Source organism: Cavia porcellus, unplaced genomic scaffold (genome assembly GCF_034190915.1).
Source record: "Cavia porcellus strain 051 isolate PalLab524CR breed Dunkin Hartley unplaced genomic scaffold, mCavPor4.1 scaffold_21, whole genome shotgun sequence".
NCBI classification, from domain to species: Eukaryota; Metazoa; Chordata; class Mammalia; order Rodentia; family Caviidae; genus Cavia; species Cavia porcellus.
Genome location: NW_026947504.1, coordinates 32,547,700 through 32,563,861, shown reverse-complemented (window position 1 = coordinate 32,563,861; position 16,162 = coordinate 32,547,700). Strand labels below are relative to the sequence as shown.

The following is a 16,162-nucleotide window of genomic DNA, read 5'->3' as shown; positions in this document are numbered from 1 at the left end:
GGTAACAGTTGCCTAGGTTACTTCACAGGGTTCTAAAAGCCACTTTTATGAAAACAGCTTTACACTTGCGCCTGCAGATGTCTGAGGGGGTGACTAAAACAGGATTAAAAGCTTGGCAGCCCTGTCTTCATATCGTGTCTGGCCCTTTTGGTATATTAATCCTCGGATCAGATTCTACTCAGCTCTGCACAGACCTGTTGAGCACTTTAAAATGTGTTGCCAAGACTATAACCCAGAGTTAGGTTGGCCTGTCACCTGCTGGCCCGGTATGTGCTTTCCATTTCTCCTCTCTTCCGTCCCCACCCTTGTGTTTCTGTAAGAGCCACAAAAACTGAAGCACCTGAAATCCTTCAGCCCTAGCCCAAGGCTTAGGCACACAGGGGGGCCACATAAAAATTCAAGAGCTTTTAGGATAGGCTGACCATGACGCCTTGGTGACCCATCCCTGTCACAAAAAGAAATAGTTCTTTGAAACTGTCCTCCTGGTCAGTGGGAACAACGAGACTGCAGCCCATCCCAGCATATTCTGATAGCAGCTTGGTCCCGTCATCTGAAGTCCACATTAAGATGAAGGGCCCGCCTCCATCTCCCAATAAAGCTTTGTTTATGCAAGGGTGGGTACCCTCGCAATCCTTGACTCAGTCTCCTTTCTACCTCTCCAGGTCAGAAGACCCTGTCACCCTGTATTATTAAGCCAGTTCCTATTTTTTGTGTTCCCCTATAGAGCAGAATTATCCAGCAAAGAGTCTGTACTTCCCATGGGCTGGAAACTGTGTTCCCACTGGGGAAGATGCACAGGGAAACAGATTTTGTTATCAAGGATGACACAGCAAGCAGGACTGCCAGAGACACATGAAAACAAATGTGACCCAACCTGCTAGGCTCCTCGGCAGCAAAGTCTGAGAGGCACCAGGCGCACAGAGGGAGACATGACCTGAGGCTCCCCAGAGCGACCTCCCCAGAAGGAAGCACTTCAGAGGGCGGAGAGACCATTCTAGGGAAGTCCTATGACCAAAGGCTGTGGCCAGAACAGAGGAAGGGAAAATCTTGGAGAGATGGGCCAGCAATGCTGGGACAGAACACGAGTGGCCTTAGCTATTCTGGAATGAAAACCGCTAGCACAGAGAACAAAGGCAAGGAAGAGGTACAGAAGCAGGAATCCCTAGTAATTTGAGACATTAGAGACTGAACGGAAAAAGAGATCCATTCAATCAGAAGCGTATCTGGTTCAAAATCCCATCTCCAAACCCACCACATTTTTCCTCAGGACTCAAAAGTCCCCATCCTGGTGAATCTTGGGGAAAAATGAGGAAGGTTAAGCCAGCCACAAATCACAGGGTGGGGAGATTATCAGAATTTCCTTTCCAGATATATATTTTTTAAAGTGTATGTATTACGAAACACAGCAGATAGAATATAAAACACAGAAAAGGGGCAGAGGCGCTGTTAAAAAGTGAGCATGCAATCTTTATAATGGTAGAATATCACTATTTCTAAGAGCAGTAAGACTGGCCTGTGAGGGACGCAGCCTAGTCAGGTAGACAGAGACAGAAAGTAGGCTGGTGGTTCCGAGTGCTGGGGCTGGGGAAGGGGACTGCTGTTTAACAGGTACCCAGCTTCAGTTTTGCAGAATGAAAGGTTTCTGGAGATTGCAGGACAATATGAATACACTTACCATTACTGACTGTGTACTTAGAAAGGATTAAGATAATAAATGTTACATTACCTGTATTCTATCACATTTAGAAAGAAGAAAACAAAAAAGAACCCTAAGCCTACCCAACTGTCACACAAGATGGAAGACACACTTTCTGGGGCATGTTATATCCTAGGCCTTTCCCCACTTATAATCTCAATTTCACAACAAGCCTACAGGGAAGCATGCTTCCTGCCCAATAAACACGGAAATCAGAGTTCAGAGAGATCATGGAACTGGTAACACTAGCACAGTCAAGACTTACTCCTCTTTTGTTGTTGGCAGTGGTGGTGCAGTGGTCTTGATGATGAACTCCGGACCCTTCACATTCTAGGCAACCACTCTACCACTGAGCTACATCCCAGCCTTGCCCCTTGCACCATATCTACTCTCTCCCTCTGGATATTCAAAAAAAAGAAGTTTATTCTGCAAGTTTTTCCATTACATACTTAATAACTTAAGGTTCTCTATGATATCCTCCGGCAAATGCTAGAAATAATCTTCCAAATCAGGTTACTACACTAAGAAAATGTTTCTAGTTCATTCCTTGAATACACCTGTCCTATTCAACTAGCACATCATCTTTTAACTTCTGCCAATACAATGCAAAACTTGGCTGCTTTTTTTATTTAAAGAAAGACAAAACAAGATAGAAAACAGGCAGAAATAGTACATACTTTCAAAGTAAAGAAATAAACAGTAATAAATCACTAGCTGATGTATACATATTGTCCCCCCATAAACAGTTGTTCAAGGTACACAAGTGGAACATATAAATGGGATTTCAACCAGGGAGACTGCAAACAGTTCTGTTTATTATGGCTATCAATCCTACACACTTTAGACATGTATGCGTTTATCTTCATTTATGTTAAGACCTAACAGAGCATATTAGATTAAAATCCTTCTGAACAAAGATTAATAATATTGCTGGATTTCACATCATAATACTCCAGAATCAGGATTGGGTACTACAGTGCCACTTTCTTTCTTTCAAAGTTTTTGTTCATTTCATCATGTGTCATCAGATCAGTGTGCATAAACTGTTTATAGTTTTTAATGTAAGCTTGAGTCTTAACATGTATTTCTATCCTTTCTATGTTAGAGGGAAAAACATAACAAAGCAAGGAAGAACTAAACTTTTTCCTGTAGACATATAAAACTAAAAAGACATATAAATCTGCTGTATAAGGAGTTCTATCCTGGTCACTGTGCTGTTTCTTGTTATCATCAACAGAATTGGCTGTACCATCAGATAAAGTATAACTGAGCATATCAGTACATAACAGAATTAACAAAATACAACTTTATAGATAGTATAGAGCTACAAAAACAGGTAGTAATCAAATCAGAATGGATATCATAGTGAATCATTGTCATTTTCAGTATAGTTGTCTGTACTCCACAACTTGTTGCCATCAACCTTACAGGTGTTATACCATGACTGAAGTTGGCTGCTTCTTAAACTCAAGTATTATGTACCAAGACTGGTAGAAGAGTCAAAGTATTCTCAAACACAATCAAAATAAAGGAAATACCAAAATCTATAAAGCATTGAGCCAGTACTGCTGAAAGTGCCTTACTCATGTTAACTCATTAAACTTCACCATAATTCTATGACCACGCACCACAGGATGGGACTACACATATTCTACCACAGGAGGGTCACTTAAAACAAAATTGCAGGAAGGACTTCAACAAAATCACAGCCCGGTCCAGACTGGAAAGCACCTAGATTTTTGTTATGCAGGGTAAAAGCTACAATCAAAATACTCATGATGGAATCACCAACCAGGCTGGCTTTATGTTTGTGCAACAGGAAAGGAGAAGTGCATCCCAGCCTGGGAGGGCCAGCACGCCAAGACCAGAAACAGAAGACATACGGAAAGCAGTTTACAAAGCTCCCGTGAAATCACATTTCAGAATTTCACAGAAAACACAACCCTCAGAGAAAAGGGTTTTGAGACAAAACTGTTCACTTTTTGGTCAGTGACTTCCTGATAGATGTTCTACAACTGGGAAGGTAACCAAGAGATGGAGGAGAGAAGGCAGGGAAGGGAAGTAAAAAGAATAAAGACACATTATGTAGCAACTCCCCCCAAAAATGTAATCGTTATGTACTGCAAACATGTGCTAACAAAAATTCCCAAAAAGTAAAAAAGAAAGCCTTCATAAGCAGAGAATACATCTTGGAAGCCACTACCCAGATCTATCACTTCTGCAGAAACTAACCACAGCTTTATTATAAACATTACTATTCCACACATATATGAGGACCCACGTTTATGCTGCCCTCATTTTAAAATACTCAATATATTTCAAAAGTAAGCATCATACAAGTTTATTTAGAAGGCCACATTTACTTACTATATTCATTTTTCTAATGGTAGTATCTCAAAATATCAAAATTCATGATGTCTCATAGAGGACTAGTTAAAAAAAGATGCCTAATCAAAATACTTTCAACTGATGTGTGAGAAAACATCCTTGGCTATGAAGGGTGTTAAATTGCATTTTTAAGCTACTTATATAAAAGGATTGTGATTTAAAGTGAAAGTCAGTTAACATTCTTATAAAGCAATCCACTACCCAAACTCTTTAATATCCCTGGACTATGTCATAAAATACTTATTTGGACGAATAGCAAACACCAACACTGTATTGAAAATAGGTTCTTACATCTAGTATAAGTGTATGACATGTGATTTCAAAAACAATGTTTTTGCAGCACATCATTGGTCTCATGAACCATCCAAATAAAATATTAGCAAATGAACCATGAAAGTAGACACCCACCTTCCTATGACAATGAAATGGAACACATAATTCCTATCACCCAGTGGCAGGCATCCCCACCTTTTCTCAGAGCTCACTGGTAGGAACGAAGAGTTTTGAAGTTCAGGGGTACAATATTAAGGGCAGGAAGTTGAAAGCATTTTCAATCCTCATTAAAATTTTCAATTAAGAATACCAGCTATGTAAACTTAATTTTCAATTAAGAATACCTATTAACATTCTGAAAGAAAGATCACTCTTGCCCAAGGATGCAGGAGAAAGACCTAGTATGTGAGGAACCAGCATCTGCGCCCAGAGTGACAGAAAAAGTCAGTCTACAAATGAGTCCGGGACTGTTCTCTAACAACTAAGAAGCTGTCAAGTGCATGACAGTTCACTTAACACTAGTTAAAAGGGGTACTAAAATCAGTATTTTGTTTCAGTGACTAAACATGGTCATGACTGCTTACGAGCTACTGCTGCTTCTCAAGTAGAGGCCACAATCTAGAAACAACACCCGGGAATCACAGGGAGTCTCAGTGTTCAGAAGAACTTGCAACACCAGCTCACCATGGCCTAGAATTAAAATGCTCCTGTCGAGACAGGTGTTCACGCAGGGGCCGCGTGTGTTATGAGCATGAAGAGCTGCACTATGTGCATATGAGAGTCCACATTTATACAACGTGGGGGAGGCCAGGTTGGCAAAGCTCTCAGTACAACTCTTCCCTTATGGTATATTTCTGCTTTATGATATCCAAACGCTTCGCTTACAAATTTAGCTAATCTATGTCAAGACCTCCAGTGAGAGAATAACTATCTCCATTTTCCCCCTCTCTGATTTGGTTTCTGTCTCTGCCCACCCCATCCTGTATGACTATACTTACTTCTGTGGTCTCAGAATGTGACTCAGTGGCAGAGCACTTCCTTAGCACGGGCAAGACCCTGGGTCCAATCCCCAATTCCAATTCCACCGAAAGAAACAAAACTTACCTCTTTGGCAGTGCCTACACTTAAATAGTTAAAAAAACTTTCCTAAAACTGGGGTGGTGAGCAAACCACAGCAGCTGGCAGGCAGCACAAAGACAACGGAGAGAAGTAAATGGTTCTGCTCCCCCTGGCATCTTCATTCTATGAGCCAATTTAATTTACTTTGGTACATCGACACTGGAATGATTAATGAACTCTAATTTGTAAAGATAACATTAAAAATTAATATGAGGCCACTCTAACAAAGATGGAATATGGGAAGTAATTATCCTGCTCAACAAATAACCTCACTGCTTCAAAATCAAAAGCTCCAAAATCATAAGAACTTGAGAACAGTTTCATACGATAGGCACGATACTTTTAAAACTTCTACGTTTTACTGGAATAAAATTAGAACATAATATTTACTCAACAATTTAAAAAATATCCTTTAAACAACTAGATCTCCAGTTAAATGTTCAAAGTAAATATTATGCATGGTTCCAAGGTCTTTAGAAATATTCCAAGCAACATTCAAGTGTCCAAATATTTAATGGTCCAAATAAGGAAGAGAAAATGGAGAAAACAGAAAGATACTTAAAATTAACCATACAATTGTAGTTGTCCATCGGGACGGAGTTTAAGATTGGAACCACTCTATGTACAAAACCTTGGGATATTTGGTAGCAGAAAGAGGTCACAGTGAATTTAACCAGACCTTGTATGCAACATTGCTCTCTCAGCACAACAAAAGGAGGAACTAACTTCTTGACTGAGTAACAATCCACTCCAGAGCACATATTTAAAATACTTCCACAGCCACAATTTACCATGTTATCCTTCAGAGTCCGGATTTACCCACTAAGCCACCTCCACACCTTGCACAAAGTAATACTCAAACCCATTTTGCTTTCCCCCCAGTTTATCAGTTGATTGTTTGGGGTCATCAAAAATTAAGACAGTGAGCAACATGAATGACAGTGGTACTTTTCTAGTAATGACCAGTGTGGGTCTCACTGCACCCTGCTTGCAGGCACGTTCTGATCTACTTACTATGAGGTATAAGGTGGCTCCAGATCCTGTTCACTAAGAGGAATGTTCTGGAAACAAACATACCTAGCAGGTGGGAAATTCTTCTCTCCACTAGAATTAATGCCACCCCCATTGGCTGGAGAAAAAACACAAGACCACTGCACTCATTCATGACCCAGATGGTAGAAGTACCCTGTTTGTCTCTTGGTCCCAAGATGAGAGGGGGTTTTCTAATTTGAAGGTAATCATCTCGCCCCCAACCCACACTGGAAAACCATTCCAAATAAAATGAGACACAAAAATAAGAGAAACAGTGACAAGATCTTCCCCACTCACTAAAACTGGAATCCTGGGACGCACCTGTGTCTTTCCTGTCACCTCACAACCTCACCTCTAAGCACCCTGGGGACTCTGTCCTCCTCTTCACTAAGACTACGGTTTCACTGGTCTCCAGGGCAAGGGTAGCAACTAACACATTGCTAATTGAAGAGCACACGTGTTCGCACACATGCCACAGCCCAAGCACCTCAAACCCAAGGGCCACTTTGTCACTTGCCCCTGTAAAAGCTTTTGGTAGCTATAGCCCCCCAGATGCCTGGCTTTTCTCACCATACCTTCTGTCCTCTCTCCTTCCTCCACGTGCCTCCTGGAATGGGGCACACTCGGTTGTTACATGCCTCTCCCCACCTCAGCTTGAGGACTGACTCAGTCTGCGAATTCCAAACCCACCCTCCCACCACTGACCAGCAGCTCTTCCCCATCACTCTACTTTCCAAGCCCTGCAGCAGTGCAAGCCCCAAGTCTGCCTGGGAGAAACCACCCCAAAGCCCGAGCCCCTCTTGCCAGGAAGATGTTGCAGAACCCCCCCCCAAAATAGGATTGTGACATAACTCTCCGCCCACAACCAGACTGAATCTACTATGCGTATCTCTCAGCTTTTGTTACACATGGATGTTCCCTCCTTTAAGTACCACATCTGTGAGTTCAGAGAAAGGCAGACCAGTTGTCTTCCTGGTGTGGCCCAACTATGAATGAATTCCTTTTTCCTTTTGCTTTTTGTCATATTTTTGATGTGGGTAGTTGACCAAATCCAGTCTGTGCCCCAGATTAAGGCCACTGGCCTGAGTCCCAGGAATACTTCCAAAAATTAAGCTTTAGTAACTTTTATTGTTTATGTAACTGAGACTGAAGGCAAAGCTCTCTAATTGGGATGTAGAGTGAGTGTGTGTGTGTGTGTGTGTGTGTGTGTGTGTGTGTGTGTGCGCCTGTGTGTGTGAGAGTACCATGGAGTGAGCTGCATGCTCCAAAAGTCCTATGTTGAAGCCCTAAGCCCTCAGGGTGATGGTGTTTGGAGCTGGGACATTTGGATGAAAAGGAGGTCTAGATGAATTCACAAGAGGGTCTCCTCCCTCTCTTCTCTTCCCCTTTATTCCCTTTCTCTCTCCTCCTCCTCTCTCTCTGTATCTCTTTCTCTCTCTCTCTCTTCTTCCCTCCCTATCTGTCTCTGTCTGTCTGTATCTTTCTGTCTCTCTCTGTCTCTCTGGCTCTCTCTCTCTGGCTCTCTGGATCTCTCTTCTTTCTCATTTCCTCACCAGAAACCAACCATGCTGGTGTGCAATCTAATCTTGGGCTTCCAGACTCTGGAACTGTCAGAAAATACATCCCTATCTCTGGCACTTTGCTATGGTAACCTTAGCTGACCAACATGGATAACAGTGGCTCCCTCCCTTCTATCTGTCTGCTCATTACAAGTACCACAGGATTCAGTTTGTGGGTCCCAGAGAGGTGAATTTGTGGATTACTTTAATTTCAGCTAAACTAATCCTTCCAAAATGAACAAGTAGCTTAAGAATCATGAGATGAAACCACATTGAAAATGATATTAATATCGCAATTATAAACAAAATTTTTAAAAACAGCAAAATCGACTCTTTCTAATAAAAGTTCCTTAAAACCATTTTAGTAAACTAAATATTGGGCAAATTTAATCGAATTTGATGTCAACCAAAAGTATTCAAATTAACCAAAATTGTTAACAGTAAATATTTATATCTATAATGCTAACTGAGAATCTTGGTAAACACATAATAAATTTTAAGATAATAACTAAAGATAATGATAGTATATGTCTAAGGATATTTAAATGCCCATATTAAAGATTTATGCTAAAAAAATTTACTGATGAAGAATGACATCCATAAAGTTTGGAGATCAGTGACACAGAGAACTTGTATTATAGTGCAGAATCCCGACATGCGGGTCTCTGAGGTACATGGGCATCACACGAGATGGCTATCCGGAGAACTGCAAACAGAAGCAACTCTGAGAGATAAACTACCTTAGGGAAATAAACAGTGAGCAGATGTAAACAAGCTTCTCTGACGCTACCCTTCTGCATTAGAAAGATCTGTCCACAGGAAAAACAGATGGGGTCTGATTTGACTCAAACAGAGGTGACCAAGGGGACTGTCACTTGGACACTTCATCTGCATCACAAGACAATCTTTCAAGCTGAGTGCCTCCTCTCCATCATCTCTTTCCCTGCAAGTCAAGACTTCTATCCCCGTGTTTAGCTGTACATATAAGGGTCAGCCACCCATACCCCTCATGCTTCTGCACACAAATAAATTTGTTATGTTTTTCTCCCTCTGAGTTGTCCTGGAAGTTGAAACCTATCAGCACGCTCCAGGAACCAGCACGTTCCTAGTGATGACACAGATAATAAATGCTGAAGATACATTTAATGTAAAACAGGAGAGTAGATAAAAACCTGTGATTTAAGTTTTGAAGAGCTGACTTTCATGTAACAGAAAAGAATGGGGTCAGCATTTAAATGATCAACCCCAACCTCATGGATTTCAGGAAGTTTCTTTGTAAAACATTCCCACACACCCACAATGACTAGACCTCTCCTTTTGTTCTCTATAAGCATTGTCCCTCTTGAAAGGGTTGCTGATTCCTCGTATTTCTGAGTAAGCCTTTGCTATCTGTCGAGTAGGTAGTAGAATGAATACTTCAGTGTTACTTTCTAGATGGTGACCCAGAAGCTGCCAGGACCAAAAACGTAAACAAAATCAATTTTCCCAAGTCCATGATGCTAGTGACCCTTCAAACTTCTGTATAACTAGATTAGATGGCATGCAAACGAATTCTTAGTTATTAGTGCGCTTAAGGAAAATTCTTTGACAACAGGACCCAGTGTTCTCTCTCCCACCTACTTAGCCTGAGAATCACAGGAAGACGCTGTTCCTTCTCTCTGACCACCGTCCCTTGGAGTTTATGTAATTTCTAATAAAACTACCAAACATTTACCAACAGGTACTGAAGAGAAATACAAGAATTTAGTGTTTATTTCCTGTTCTTCCGGTTGCTCTGGTTAATTTGAGCATGTTTTTATCTTGAGAAAGTTGTATATTTACAGGACAGACTTTATTGAGGAACTACCAGTCAGTTCACCAATATAATTTTCCTTTTCTGTGATTCGCTGCAGGGATTCATGTGCATTTTGTTGTCAAGCCTCCTGAGCCTACTCTAATTCTAGTTAACTTTGATCTCTCTCTCACTAATTAATCCTTGATGTTTAATTTGGTGAAAACTAGAAATGCCCCAAGTTCATAGAAAGCAATAAGTGTTCATAGAATTTGAGGAGTTAAAAATAGGAGAATACATTCTTGAAATTATGAATCCAAACCAAATGCCTTAACATATTAGCAAAAACAGGAATTAGGATGTTTCTTTAGTCACATTCAAACTGGACTCCATTATCCACCCACGCTGGGGTCAATCTGATAAAGAAAAAATCCACTGTAAAAGTCTTTTCTCCTAAGCATTTGCTATTTCCTTGGAAACATCAAATATAAAACTGGCCCAAGGCTGACATTCTATTCTGTTTCTAAAAATACAGTTCAAGAAAGCTTACACGTTGAACAGTTACCTAAAATACATGTGTCAAGGGTACTCCAATTTCAATTTTTACATCTGCAACACGCTTCAGAAGCCTGTTCAGAGGTATAAAACAGATAATACTTCTAATTGTAAGATTTTTCTGTGACATGAACTGTTGTTGGTGTGTATGAAGTAAGGACTCATGATCTATTGTGACATTTGGGTTCTGAAAATATGAACGTGCTTCGGAGATGACAGAGTATATCAGCCTCGAGCACAAAAATAGCAGATATGCCAGGGGCATCTTGAAGCAGTCTGAAGGCAGGCACTAGAATGCTTTCAGTATCAGCAATTAATGTGCATGAGGAGTACTTTCACTTTTGTCAAACTCCAAACCTTGCTTTGTAAGACAATGATCTTTTTGTGAATCACTAGGATCTTAATATTGTTTCTTTTTTTAATTGTAAGCAGCTTATGCATTAAACCAGGATCTATCTAAATTCTGTAGCTTTAAAAATTTTTTTGAGGAGATTCTTTCATCTTCACAATACTTGACATTGGATTTAGTCTGTATTTTGACATTGGATTTAGTCTGTATCATCCACCTCCACGAGCCATTAACAAACTGGATATGGGGATTATTTTGTTTTCTTCATTCCTCAGATATTAGAACCACAGCCTAATACGACAAGTGAGTATCCTTTATCCAAAATGTTTGGGACAAGAAATATTTCAGATTTAATTTATTTTTCCTTTTATTTTAACACTTTGAAATGTCTGCATACGTGCCATAGGAGATCCTAGAGATAAAACTCAAATTTAAACATATAACTTATTTGCTTCATACATAACTTGGCATGAAGGCAACTTCATACAGTATTTTTGCGGCATCTATATTTGTGACTCACTAAATAAGAACAGGTGTGGAATTTTCCACTTGTAGTGTCAGTGTCAAGCTAGAACTCAAAGACATGGATTTGGGAGCATTTCATGTTTTGGATTTTCAGATTAGGGATGTTTAACCTATATAAAACAATCATTCTGTACAAACCTGTCATGAAGGACTCCATTTCCTTGCCTGCAAAGTAATACCGTATTTTAAACTTACCGCTGGAAAAGCCAACAAAAATATTTATACAAATCAATTTTCCTCTGAGACAAACCAACCTGATGAAATGCAACAACTGGGCAGAGCTCAAGCTTTAATGATGATTTTTGCTAACTAAAATGCCCACCTGAACTGAATGACTCATTCAGAACAGAGTATCTATAAACATTTCTAACATGCTTCAAAGATCTCATTTCAAACATGAAAGAAAACCCTTACAGCTTTGAAATTCACTAGTTCAAATGCCATGCTGATAATCTCATAGAAAGATTACATATGCCTGATCATGATGACATAAACATGGATAATTCCTTTGATCAGTAAATCAATTCAAGTACTTTAACTTTAAATATTTTTCAAAATTTAGGTATACAAAATTAAAGATTCACCACCAGGTTCTTCTAAATAGCAAATTTGGTGTTAGCAGTTAATATTTAGCTAAAAACACATAAAAGTGTGATGCTGTGCATCTGAAATGTCATGAATAGAGATGAGTAGTACATTAGCTGCTGCTTAGATCTAAGGGGAAGCAAGGTTAGGAACATTTACAAGTGTGGGGTTTCTTCCCAACATGACAAAAATATTCCCAAACTGACTCTGAGGATGCGTGCACAACTCTGGATATACTATAAGCCACTGAACTATAACTTCAGATGGCTCAATTATGCACTTAAGCATTTAAAAGGAGATAAGACCACACTTCAGAAAATGGGATCTTGTTAGGTGGACACACATATAACCCCACATATGCATATGAACACTGGAATATCCCATTATATACTATTCATTTCTAAAAGATGAAGAAACTTACTGTCCTCAGAGTTAGGACCCCAAAGAATCACTGCCTAAGAGTAAAACATTTTGTAATTTTCCCCCACTATAACAATGAAATTCACTGTCCTCCATAATGGAAAACTTCAGCAAATATACCATAAGGATTCAGATAGGACACTGGTATTACTTCCAATACCAAAAGTAAGACCAAGGTTTGAGAAGACATACACCCACACGGCATAAGCCCTCCCAGAATTTAAGACACTGCCCAGAATCTGGAGCTTCCATATAACACCAAGGGGGCACCAAGCTGGGTCAGTCCCTGGGGCCACCTGCTCACTTCCCTCTCCAGGTCCTTCTCGAGGCCGATCCTCTTCCTGAAGTGACACCAGTCCCTGTGTTGACTTCGGACCCCGAAATCTTGGCCTGTTGTCCACTCTTCCTCCTCGCAGTGCCCACCAATAACCTTCCTCCCTCAGCACTGAACTCCCATCCACGGCCCTGTCCTGAAACCAAAACACAAGCACAGGGCACCCGCCGCGAGGTAAGGAGCCAAGCTGGAAAGGGCTTTGGGTGGGAGGCGTGAGCGGGAGAACTGAGAATTCCTAAGCTCCTGAAATGTACACATCTAAACAAATCAGACGCTCTGAGTTTAACAGGCTCGTGTGAGCCTCAACTGCCCTACCCAGTCCCTTCTTTCCAAAATCTTTAATTTACAAGCAAGCATAGGGTGAGGTACAGCTGAGTGTCAGAGCACAAACTTAGGATACATGAGGTCCTGGGTTCAAGTCACAACACCATAAAACAAAATCCAAAGGGAAAAAAGAAAAAAAAATATATATATATATATACATACATTTGCAAACATACATATATACACTTAGATAAACCCTGCCTGCCAAAAAAGAAAAAAATGAAACTTTTCTCATGAAAAATTACAGTAAAAAAATAAAACCTTCACAAATTCCCTTTTATGAAAATACTCTGTTTTAATAGCTTTATCAAATTTTAGCAAACATTCATGGCCAAAATAAAAAGTCTTACTTTTTAAAAAAATCAATATTTCATATAAACTTAACTTCGGCATCATTAAACTGCTAACTACTGTGGCTCAATGTTCTGTAAAACCCTTAAACTCTAATGCTTAAGAGGCTTTGTAATTGTTTCCTAATGAACTAAAGGGTACTCTTTAACCATTAGTGATTCCTACTTAAACACACATGCAAAGTGAATCAAATACTCAGCAGAACCTCAAAGGCTACATTTTAATTTCTTACCACCCCCATCCAGTACATTCAGAAACTCAGACTAACAGTATAAACCATGAAGTCAGAAATTATGTGAATGTAAGCATTTATTATGATATATTATAGTGAACTCAATTACATATTTATACCAGGCCTTAAACAGAATAGTTAGTAAAGGCCCACTTTATTCCTAACAATGCATTGCACATTCCCATACTATTCCTATTTCCCTTTTTAAAAAAAACGCATAAATGAAATTGTACAAGTAGCCAGTCAGAATCTGGTGATAATAAAATCAGTCTCAAAAGTCATCTTGCGGGGCTGGGGGCTGGAGATATAGCTCAGTGGCATAGTGCCTGCTTAGCAAGCACAAGGTCCCAAGTTCAATTCCCAGTATATAAAAAAAAAGACTCAGTCTTGATTACAGAACAGGTACTGAAGCCCCACTGCCAAAGCTCTTGCCAATCTTCACATCCCGCGGAAACCAGGGATACAGACAAAAGCCAAGACTTTGTTTCAGCTTTTCAGTTTTAAGCGGGCACAGCTGGATTCCAAAACTACAGGAATCAACAGAAACTTGGCAAAAATACTTTTGAAAAATGCACCGAAGTTTAAAAAGAAAAGGAACTCTTCAACACCGTATCCTTATACAGTATTTATCTTTTTAAAATAATGTTTATCTTTTTAGAAGTGCTTCAATATGAGCATGGGGCAAGTGCAAGGAAAGGCAACTGTAACAGCAGTGCTGGATTCCAGATGGTTTTAAGCACATGCTGAGAGACTGGAGCAACCATCACCCCCAAAACGAAAGCCCATGTGCATTAATATTGAATTCCCCAATTTCTTCCTCCTTCCCCAGCCTTGGAACCACTAATCCGCCTTACGTCTCTATAGATTTGCCTCTTTGGGGCATTTCATTTAAATACACTCACGTAGTATGAAACCATTTATGACTGGCTTCTTTCAGTAACACAATGTTTTCAAAGTTCATACAAGTTGCTGCATGTGTATTTCATTCCTTTTCATAGCCAAATAATATTCTATTGTATGGACATACAAAACTTTAGCCACTCATCAGTTGAAGGATGATTTGACTGTGTCCACTTCTGGGTCTTTAGAAATAATGCTGCTGTGAACATCCGTGTCCAAGTTTTTGTGTGGATGTATGTTTTTGTGATTCTTGGTTAAATGTACCTAGGAGTGGAATTTCTGCATTATACGGTAATTTTACACTCAGCCTTTAAAGAACTGCCAAACTGCTTTACCAAGCAGCAGCCCCATTTTTCATTCCCACCAGCAGTGCACGAGCGCTTGGCTCTCTCCCCACAGCCTTGCCAACATTTGTTATATGTCTTTTGGCGGAGAATCATCCTAGTTTATAAAGTGGCGATTCATTCTGTGAATGCTCAGTGTCTTAAACCCACTCAATTCTAGGATGAGGACCCAGAAGTTCTGAAGCACAAAATACGTTGAGCAGTCACTCTTCAAACCCAAAATAAGGCCACCACGATAGTACACCCCTTAACCAATGAAGGCATTCCTTCCATGTAATATTCTACCTCAGATCTTCTCACGCTATAATCCTGTCCGAGGGACAGATCTTTCTAAATAAAGATGCCAAGGCCCGCAGCCAATACCAGCACTAACACAGTAGTAGAATACAAGTTTAGCCAAAATGTTCAAGAAAGAACACTGCGCTGGAAATGGTGTTTATGGGTAAATCCCAAAGGAACCTGATCAATCACTGAGTTCCTGTAGACTCCAGCATGGTATTCTGAGCAGCTCACAGAGCGACACTCTCTGAAGTCACTTCCAGGTATAAAACTATCTAAACCCCAAAGTTTGACGGAATTTGAAATGGTACTAACACCCATGCAAAAAATGAAAACAAAAACTAGCTTTGCTCAGCTGACATTTCTTGCTGGTCAGATGGGAGGATTCGATCTCCAGCTCTGCCACTTGGCAGCCCGGTGCCATGGGTCCATTGTTGAGTACCACTACCTGCAGCTCCCTTGATCCCGAGGTCTCAGCGCCTGCCCTGCGAGGCGGCCGAGCGTCACTCAGCCTGTACAGCCAAGGCACCCGGACGCTGCGGCCAGCGAAGTGCCGACACTTTAGGGTTGCCTCGCCTCGATTTTTCTGCTAAGTATGGGCAGAGTTTCCTAGCAAATAAAGACCTTCTAGCGACAGTCACAAGCCACTGAGGACTGGACATGGGTCCTGACGCCTTGGGAGGTTCCCATGGGAAGCACTTGTCCGCATTATGGTCTACAAGCTAAGACAATAGAGAGGATTAGAATGGGGCTAAGGAAGGGGGATTCCTGGAAAGCAGCCCTGGCGATTAAAGGCTTCCGCAGGGACATCGGAATAAAACCTCCTGGGGGCCCAGCAGGCTGGGCACCGCGTAGATGCCGAGGGTGGAAGGCAGGGGCTGTGCGCTCCGGCCCGCGGCCGCCTCTCCTACCTGATCTGGTTGTCGCGGAATTTGTTGAGATGCGGTTGGTTGAGGTAAATGGTGCGGGCTGGCGCCTCCAGCTGGTCTCCCACAGACGTGGCCCGGGACATCTCATCCTCCGCCTTCTTGTAGCCCGCAGAAGAACGAACGGGTCCTGCGGCGGGGACAGACGCGGAGCGGAAAAGAAAACACGCAGAAGTCAGCGCGGGCGGGAGGATGCTCGG

The 16,162-nt window shown here is 41.0% G+C and overlaps 1 protein-coding gene across 2 annotated transcripts in view; it reads right to left on the bottom strand.

Annotated features, from left to right (window-relative positions):
* Nucleotides 1-16,162, bottom strand: part of Atp8a2 (ATPase phospholipid transporting 8A2) — a 627,840-nt gene that overhangs the window by 517,127 nt on the left and 94,551 nt on the right. For both annotated transcript variants that reach the window (XM_063232530.1, XM_063232531.1), the window contains exon 2: nucleotides 15,948-16,092. In XM_063232530.1, the coding sequence (XP_063088600.1) occupies nucleotides 15,948-16,092 (145 nt within the window). The remainder of the gene's footprint in view (nucleotides 1-15,947; nucleotides 16,093-16,162) is intronic.